The sequence below is a fragment of the Hyalella azteca genome, unplaced genomic scaffold, assembly GCF_000764305.2.
Source record: "Hyalella azteca isolate HAZT.00-mixed unplaced genomic scaffold, Hazt_2.0.2 contig3143, whole genome shotgun sequence".
NCBI lineage: Eukaryota > Metazoa > Arthropoda > Malacostraca > Amphipoda > Hyalellidae > Hyalella > Hyalella azteca.
In genome coordinates, this window is record NW_025933395.1 from 53,463 (window position 1) to 63,175 (window position 9,713).

Here is a 9,713-nt window from a genome sequence, read left to right on the forward strand (position 1 = left end):
TGGCAATGACTATAACACGCCAGCCATGAAATTGGCTGACATCCCCGAACCTCGGCTAACATCGAACGGGCGGCTAAGCCCAGTCCATCGCCTGAGTTGCGTAGGCTTGAGCCGCAGCGCAAACCTGCTAAACCGGCGGTCAAACATCGCCTCTGGAGCCGCGAGTGGCGTGGCTGGGTAGAGTACGGCAGCCAGGCTGGGTAGAGTCCAGCAGCCAGGCAGGGTAGAGTCCAGCGGCCAGGCAGGGTAGAGTACAGCAGCCAGGCATGGTAGAGTTCAGCAGCCAGGCAAGGTAGAGTCCAGCAGCCAGGCAAGGTAGAGTCCAGCAGCCAGGCTGGGTAGAGTCAAGCAGCAAGAAGGGGAGAGTCCAGCAGCAAGAAGGGTAGAGTCCAGCAGCCAGGCAGGGCTGAGTCCAGCAGCCAGGCAGGGTAGAGTCCAGCAGCAATGCAGGATAGAGTCCAGCAGCCAGGCAGGATAGAGTCCAGCAGCCAGGCAGGATAGAGTCCAGCAGCCAGGCAGGGCTGAGTCCAGCAGCCAGGCAATAGAGTCCAGCAGCCAGGCAGGGTAGAGTCCAGCAGCCAGGCAGGGTAGAGTCCAGCAGCCAGGCAGGGGAGAGTCCAGCAGCCAGGCAGGATAGAGTCCAGCAGCCAGGCAGGGTAGAATCCAGCAGCCAGGCAGGGTAGAGTCCAGCAGCAATGCAGGATAGAGTCTAGCAGCCAGGCAGGATAGAGTCCAGCAGCCAGGCAGGATAGAGTCCAGCAGCCAGGCAGGGCTGAGTCCAGCAGCCAGGCAGGGTAGAGTCCAGCAGCCAGGCAGGGTAGAGTCCAGCAGCCAGGCTGGGTAGTATCCAGCAGCCAGGCTGGGTAGAGTCCAGCTGTCAGGCAGGGTAGAGTCCAGCAGTCAGGCTGGGTAATATCCAGCAGCCAGGCTGGGTAGAGTCCAGCTGTCAGGCTGGGTAGAGTCCAGCAGCCAGGCAGGGGAGAGTCCAGCAGCCAGGCAGGGTAGAGTCCAGCAGCCAGGCAGGGTAGAGTCTAGCAGCCAGGCAGGGCTGAGTCCAGCAGCCAGGCTGGGTAGAGTCCAGCAGCCGTACAGGATAGAGTCCAGCAGCCAGGCAGGATATAGCCCAGCAGCCAGGCAGGATAGAGTCCAGCAGCCAGGCAGGAAGGCCGTAGGCCTGTCGCCGATTCTTAACATCGCAGAACATTCACAGCATTTTGAGGTCTCGAACTCGCAACGCACTGCTAAATTCTGCTTTGCTTAACCGCCCGGCCTCCTTGCCGATTCTGACCAGAAACTGTCGCACAGAGCTGGGATCAAACCCGCGCCTCTATATAGTGCGTCAATCTTGGTACTCTGAACTTTAACCACTGGGCCACCCTGCCCTATGTATTGTATGCTGTGTAGTGTATTGAATGCTGTGTAGTGCATTGTATGCTACGTAATGCATTGTATGCTGTGCACTGTATGTGTGCTGTGGACTAAATGCTGTGTGGTTATCACTGTGCGATATTCACGGAATTTTCAGTTGAGCTGTGCCCAGTTAAGCTGCTCCCTCTGCCCTGCAGGAGCAGGCGATACCGCCGCCTATATAAGGCGGGCGGTTATAGGTCAGCTTACCTTGTCTTCCGAAGCCCTTTACAGAGACAGTACGAACTTTCGCTGCTCCGCACGATACAAGTCGTATTCTTCTCTCCATTAAATCGTCTCGTATTATCTAAGTAAGTTTTGCTTCAAAATTTACTACGAAAATTGTTTCTTTGCCGCATCTCAAGCCAATGCACCAACCATAATAGCTGACATATTTTTTCATGTCATTGTCAGATGTAGGTAGGAAAGTATTTTCTAGCAGTTTAATAGCATATTACGGGAGAATATTACTTGAACGACGAACATTCGACATGTTCGAATACCGAAGCTTAAACGCAAACGGGGTTACGGATTACCACTGGTTCTCAATGCGAAATCTACTCTTATACACACACGAATTATAAAACATATAATAAACTTGTATCGCAGGTAATCGAAATGAACAGTGAAAAGGAGACTACAAGCACGTATTGGTCAGCAACGTCCTCGATATCCTGTATTTTAAAGTAATCGATGTACAAACAATATTACTGTATTTCAGCGCGACGATCTACAATTTGCTGATATCTTATTACTGTGCCCGGGCATGCTTATAAAATAGATTGTGCAGATACCTGACTTTTGATGACTGATTAGTTAAGTAGACTCTCAACTCTCTACTGGAGTAGAGAGTTGTGAGTCTACTGAGAGTTGAGAGAGTAGAGTAGTAGTAGTAGAAGTAGAGAGTAGTACTAGAGAATTGTCCGAAACATGCAGATGGCTGTAAACATGTGAGAAGTCTGGAATTGGCGACAGGCCGGACATAGTACAAATTTATTTTTTTGTGATTGGTTTCAAAGCTTGTGGTGCCAGAAACACCTCCTAGCCTGATCTCCGTAAATGCCAAACTGCAATACTAGATATAGTAGTAGTATAGTATAGTATCTTCGGCATTAAAGAGATAGGCCTGGATAGGCCTGTGCCGATTCTTGTACTTTTCTTGACTAGATATGCTAGATTATGGGTAAAATTATATTCTGTATCTACAGTACAGTTTGTATTATATTATTGTCGTCTTTGCCGCTTGTAGCACGACGGTCTCCTTGAAAAAAATTGATGGATTGAAGAATGATGCCGCCGACCAACACCTTCGTGCATGAGTGATGGTCGTTAACATAAAGACATGACGTATCATGGCTATGACATGACAAAATAGGATAAAAATATAAAAAAAACTATTTACAGCAAGCAGTAATGCAGTTTGACAGTTGCACTTTGAAATATTTAATTACATTATAAAAGTTAAATTGAATTCTAGAGAAGAATTTGGCAGCATACCCCTAAGAGTTCACAGGTCGATGCTGACCGGAAAAATGAAGCTAATGCACTACTGGCTAATGTTGCCCGCTGGCGCACTTTGTGCTGGCGCACAAACCGAATTCACAATTTTTGAATGGTCCTTTTACAACGTAAAAGTATTTTCGTCATTAACTGAATTTTTATTATTCGGAAATTAGACGAATATTGTTCATGCTTGAAAATTTACAATATCTTTTATATATTATTCTAAAATTTAATAACAGTGAGCAATAGCTGAATTTTAGCTAACAAGGTTACATGAAGCTACAAAAATGGAGTTCAAGGAGCTTGAGGATTTAACAAAAATAATTATGACGTTCACAAGAAATGATGGTGCGAGTTATGAGTTCGAGTCACTACAACTCTAAAGCTAGGCGCTTACATTCCGATTGTGGCTATGAAAATTTTAAACAAGGAAAAGAAAGATTAATTTTGTATCAGTAACTAACCAAAACTCGACGACTTCTCAAAATGAATAAGTTCTCTTCGAGTCATGCGGAGTAATTTTAATGACTACATTGTCTTCCGAATGAGCTTGAGCTCCTCCATAAACTTGATGGTACTTTATAACATTTATCGCATGGAATCTTAACAATAAGGGTACCTAATTCATTAACAAATGTGGAGTAACTAAATCTGCCGTGCAGATGGTGTGGCTGTGGTCGGTCGCTGTGCTCCTGCTGCTTGCAGCGCAACCTGCACCAGCTGTTCCTGCCAAGATTGCGAACAGGATGGTGCCCAGCTGGTGGCAGTATGGTGAGGTGCCCAGCTGGTGGCAGTATGGTGAGGTGCCCAGCTGGTGGCAGTATGGTGAGATGACTTTACTGTGAGATACGTTACTGGCGGCAACATAACGAAGAATTGTACTGAGCTCGTGCCAGTTTGGTCACCTGGTGTTTGGCTGACGGTACACCACAACATATTAAATAATCACGAAACTTTCCCGTCTAACGTTCAACTCCTTCAGTAACAAACGCCCCTTCCAGACTTTCACTCTCAACTTCACGACCCTCTCCTTCCCCCAGCGCGCACCACGTGCTACGGGCAGCGCGAGTGCGGTGCTGGCGAGTGCTGCGCGCGGCCGATGCTGTCGTCGCGCGCCTACTGCATGCCGCTGAAAGGGCGCGACGCCGCGTGCGACGCCTCGCCCTTCATGCTCGATGCCGACCAGATGGTCAGCGAGTGACACTAGATCGATTACCGAGCCCTGGAGTGACCTCGGGTTCATGGATTATAGAATGTCGCATATGACATGGAGTACAGATTGTTGGATGAAATACAGGGCATGGATGAAATAATGATGCCCTGATCTATGGAATGAAGTTCAGTGACTTAACTGGGTATGGAGTTTATAGTGCTATCTGGGAGATAAAACATAGTCTTATATTTCCAATGTGGAGTATTCAGCATAGTGCTCTCTTGGGTGAAAAGTGTTCACTGTTTTATGTTGAAAAAGTTACTGCAGGTTGTAGTGCTACTCTCGCGTCCGCAGGTCCACTTCGGGGACTGTCCTTGTGAGGCTCACCTCGTCTGTGCGCCGCAGGACAGCGCCGCGCGATGCGTCGACTACCACGGCTACATGCAGCCCGACTACCATCGCTACCTCGTGACATCTGCGGATACCTCATTCTAGAGTGGCCTCGATGTGCAGGCCTCCCAGGCTAGAATGGTCTCGATGTGCAGGCTTCCTAGGCTAGGGTGGTCTCGACGTGCAGGCTTCCCAGGCTAGGTTGGTCTCGACATGCAGGCTTCCTAGGCTAGGATGGTCTCGACGTGCAGGCTTTCTAGGCTAGGGTTCCTCCCTGTCACTTCACCTGAGTGTTGGGTGTGTCCGACTAAGGGCATCAGGGAATAGGGTTACCTCCTAATGAGGGTACCGCAGTCAGAGTGTTCGGGTTGGGTGATCCCAGTATTGGGTCGCTTCCAAGTGGAGGCACCCTGGTCTGAGAGAGAGCGTCTATGATGTCCTCGGTATAAATGTCATCCTTTTCGATTGTACCCGCAATTTAAGATTCCTGTTCACCAAGTCGCCAAAAGCCGGTGCTGCACGATGGTCGTCATTGTTCTATTAGCTTCAGTTTAATTTTTGCTTCCTAGACATCATCGCGCCACGTAAAAGCTGGATAAATGAAATCTATGCTGTAAATTTCTTACTGTTATCAATAATCAGCTCGTAAATCAGCTCAGTTATAATATTGTGATGAGTTTGGGATGAACTTGAATGCGTAAATGAATTTTGCTTTTCGTTATGTTACAAGTTCGCTGTTTCATAGCATGGTAGTATCACGGTTATGGGGTTGAAAGAAAGCTTTGTCTTCTGCTGAATGTTTACTTTAACACCGTATGAGCGACTAGAATCAGCTCATGCCGAAGACAAGAAGCTAGAGAGCGATGGGAGAAGCGGGTGCTTCCTCTTACAGGGAACTAGGGCAAGGAACATAAAAGTTACGGTAGAAACCGATAACTCGTAGTAAATGTTACAGATAGATGATACGTTTATCCTAACACTTTACTTTGATTCTCTAGCAGCGCTATCTAAAATGACAGTTCATGAGCCCTTTTTTGTTCAGGCAAGACATAACAACAAAAGATTGTTGGTATACAATTACGGTCAATTTTCAATCAATAGAGAAATCACCTTACAAGTAATGATGCTCTGTTTTCATTATTATTATTCATTTACAGTATGTATCTACGCATATTTCTTCAATCTCATTCATTCAAAATTTCTCATCCGTTCAAGTACCATTGTGCTCAGTGCGCACGTGCAACATTTCCCTTCTCCTTTCATGGCGATCAATTATGTCCGATCCAGATTTTGTGATGCTGTCCAGATTTTGTGATGCTGCTTTTTTCAACATGCGCCATAATTTGTCATTGGACTCGAAACCGACTAAAGGACATCACTTTTCGTTAGATATATTAACCTCTTAGCACGCCTGAAAAGCAAGTCTTCGCCAGGACCTAGAACGTCAACGGACGCAAATGCCACGAAGACGCTGAAATTTGCTCGAACATGATCGTCCTAAACGACAATGACACGCCATCGTTTTGGCCGCGACAAAGTGGAATTAGTGAATATGGCGGTCATAAACGGCAAAGCCACGATATTGCTTTAGCCGTGACCAAGACTTTGGAATTAAGAAATCCCACTGCCCTGAACGCCGATGTCCCGGTAGAAAGCAGGCGCCGTGGCCGCGCGACGAAGAAGTTGTCATAAGTGTTACGGGCGGATAAAATATTTTATACGCGATCGACATTTGGAAAGTGTGTAGGTGCACCGCTACATCGACACATACGAGTGCGAAGAAAATTTTAATCTCACATATACTAATTGTTAAGAAGTTTGGAATATGTCTAGTAAGTAATTATGTGCAAGTATATTTGCAAATATGCTGGTATATTTGCATATTATGCGAATAAATTGGCAGTTCCTTGAAATATTATATATGGTTAATAGAAACTAAGGCTGAAATCAATTCACTTTTGCAGTTACACTGATTTATATTGGTGAAGATGCTAGGGTGAAGGAGCAGCCTGGCCAGGGCAATGAACAGGAGTCTTGAGGCTTTATAACTTCTTTGTCTATTGTAAGATTTGTATTGGCAATGAATTCATCAAACTAAAAATAAATGTAATTCTGAACTGTACCTTCAACTCTCATCCTTAAGAGGCAGCCCATTTAATCGCGAGCGTCTTCTTTAATTCTACGAAGTATGAAATAAATCTAGTAGTAGAATAAATTCATAGAAAATTTGGCCTGAACATCCGTCACATCAATTTTCACATGAGGATTTCCATCTTCTATGTCCTGCTGAAATATCATCGAGGAAAATTCTCATAAAATACCATGCAGAAATTTCTATCTCTGTAATTCTTATGAAATTTCCTCTAGAGGTATGTTACCAGAAAAGAACAGGATTATTATAAGCCAATTATGCTGCACACAATGTGGAGGTGGATATTATAATTATTAATAATATATATTTCCCAAATAAAGGGAATGAGGAAAATGGGAGTCTGTGAGAATATTTGGATTTTGGCTGAAACTCAAAACCTGTTGAACATGCAAAGATTTTACGAATATTTGAAGATTGCGTAATCGACGAGTGGCCGAGTACATAAGATCACCAAAATTGACTTTGCGTGAGGTCTCGGACAAATTCACGGCCGGACCCGCGGCCGGTCTGGCGGCCGGAAGGTTTTTTTTTTTTATGGGTTTATATAGGTTTTTTGAGTTTTTAATGGAACTTGTTCCTAACTGGACATAACCTGCGAGGTTTTCGTTGATTCGCTAAGTTTTTTCTATGTTTGGAGTCCGGCAGCCGCGTGACCAGCCGCGGGTCCGGCCGTAAATTTGTCCGAGACGTCTTTGCGTGTTGGGCGTTCGGTCAGGTGGTTAAGAATCAGCAGGTATAGTGCATCATGAAATAATACGAGCTGACGCCTTTGCTGAATAATATAATCGTGACGCTGACATGATTATTATCATGTAAATATTTATTAACGCTTGTTGTATTTTAATTTGATAATTTTTATTACCATGCAAGTACGTCTAATTTGAATCCCCCCGTTGAACAAGTAAAAAATGTCTAAAAGCTTATCTAAAAATTAATTTTGAAAATTTCTAAGTTTTTCTGGACGTTTGAGATTATTTGCACTCTTTCTTCGTGGTTAATGTAAAAAAGTTATGTCTCGGTCCGGCTTTTGATCATCTGCTGGAGTCCATCTTTTAGTAATATTGCCGTAGATTTTAAAGGGAGCGCAGCCGTGCACCACCAATTTTGTGCACCAATAAGCCCTGAATCGAACGCCTTGGATCTCTCCGGACCTACACCAATCAGCCGTGCACCACTCGGCTTTGTGCTCTTTCGGCCTTGACCACCACCTGCCGTGCACCACCAGGCCGCGGATCGAATATGACTTCCGGGCATCGTTAAATTACGTAATTTTACGTTCGCCGCATCTGAGGTTAGGTTTCAGATAGCATAGTTCTGTTCCAAAATTTATCGTCCTTCGACAAGTGGCCGTTCGACCGAGGGCTGGTTCGACCCACGGCATAGATACGGACGGCTTGAAGTGTTGAAGGCTACGTTCCGGAAGGCAGGAATCATGATGGTCCATTACATCCAGGGCAGTGGTGGTCTTCGGTGGGCGACCCATGGTGGTGTCTGGTCAGGGCGACTGCAGTGCATCATTAGAAGGCGGGCTACTGCGCCTAGCAATGCACTACTGCAAGTGGTGAGGTGGCGGTCAAATAGCGGCAGGCTGCTGAGCGCCACAGCTTTGCTGCTCATGTGTTTTTCTGCCATCGTATTTAAAACTGAAGTTTGTTCTGTGTAGTTAAATTCATGAGCAACTTACGCGTATAAAAAAGAAATACATTTGAGTCCGTCATTAGTAAGCATCATCAATTTGAAACATGAATAATTGAAGCAGCTACAAAAATACTAGGAGGGTAAATGATTGAATGCCTCGCGTTTAACTAGGCCGCCTGTTTTGAAAACTGTATGCTAAATAGAAGGCAATTTCAGAAGAAAACGCAATTTCGATGCACACGCAATTGACGGAAATTCCACACCATTTTTTCAAGTTTGAGGGGTGGCAAATGGCTGATTAATACGATATTTCAATGCAAGAAAAATGGCACATAAAGGCCTATGACCAAGTCAATTGTTATTATTTGAATGTATTTCAGAGAAAAATCGGAAACCTACTTATATGTAGTGAACAAGTGGCCTTCATATTTCCTAACGATTACTGCCTACAGATTGAAGTGGTCAGGATTTCTCATCTTGAAGTATTAATAAATATCACTCTTTAAAAATTTTCTTCCAAGTTTATATGCAATTCCGTTCATAAGATATGTCGTTTTAGTTGGAGATGGGCGACTAGAAACAGTGGGGACTTAATTATACCTTATTGACGCCAGGAGAATTCACAACGTTGTCACGATAGTAGCAAAATACTTCTGCATGAACATTTCACCAGCGAAAACAAAATAATTATCACTTGTCTAACACAAGCCTGCAGGAAAGCAGCTAAACTTCAACGCTGAACAAGTGCTGGGCCTACATAGAATAGAATAGAAAAGAAGTGTCGGCGTTGAAGACATAGGCCCATGGCCTGTTGCCGATTCTTGAACTTTTCGTGACTTGATTCACAAGGGATCCGGCCTTTGGAACCCGATCTTTCCATAACTGACGATTGATTGAGATAGCTGCTGGACTTATTGCCTGCTCCGTAATTTGCTAGGCATTTTAAGACTGAACATATGCTCCTGCATAGCTTCGTCTAGTCTGTTTTTGAAGATGTTCATACTCGGAGCTTCAACGATGCTATCAGGGAGGCTGTTCCACATGTCGGTGACTCGAAGCGAGAAGAAATGTTGTCGCATGGATGTTGCCAGGTTTTGATTGTTTTCATAACTTAAATGAAGAGCAGTGCAGTAGAGGTGTAGCTTTGTGGGTTAGAACCTCTTATGGGGCCCAGCAAGTCAAGTTATCTGCAGAACATCAATCAGCTAGAGAATCAGGTAGACTGTTTGACACGTTGAGGTTCAAGTGGAACAATGAGGGCGTTCAAAAAATTCTTAGAGCATAATTTTATCAGCAATTCTTAAAATTGTTCGAAAATGAAAAAGCTACATTTCTTTAACAGCGACATTAAATCGTAAACTCGGCATTTTTCAAGAAAAACTCAATTGCATTAGTTAACTAAAGCAACAACGGTCCAGAGTGAGAGTTTGGAATCGAGTATCGGGAGACATTCTTTTGAAACAATTTAAA

The 9,713-nt window shown here is 44.6% G+C and overlaps 1 protein-coding gene across 1 annotated transcript; it reads left to right on the forward strand.

Moving 5' to 3' along the window:
• Nucleotides 1-1,633: 1,633 nt before the first annotated feature.
• Nucleotides 1,634-5,413, forward strand: LOC108671237. The gene is made up of 4 exons (XM_047885815.1): nucleotides 1,634-1,718; nucleotides 3,573-3,681; nucleotides 3,951-4,099; nucleotides 4,418-5,413. The coding sequence occupies exons 2-4, from the start codon at nucleotides 3,573-3,575 to the stop codon at nucleotides 4,556-4,558; spliced, it is 399 nt and encodes a 132-aa protein (XP_047741771.1). The 5' UTR covers nucleotides 1,634-1,718; the 3' UTR covers nucleotides 4,559-5,413.
• Nucleotides 5,414-9,713: the final 4,300 nt, after the last annotated feature.

Coding starts and splice junctions, on each gene's coding strand:
- LOC108671237 (XM_047885815.1), top strand. CDS start 3,573: ATGGTGTGGCTGTGGTCGGTCGCTGTGCTCCTGCTGCTTGCAGCGCAA. Junction 3,682..3,950: donor GCCCAGCTGGTGGCAGTATG/GTGAGGTGCCCA, acceptor TCCTTCCCCCAG/CGCGCACCACGTGCTACGGG. Junction 4,100..4,417: donor TGCTCGATGCCGACCAGATG/GTCAGCGAGTGA, acceptor TCGCGTCCGCAG/GTCCACTTCGGGGACTGTCC.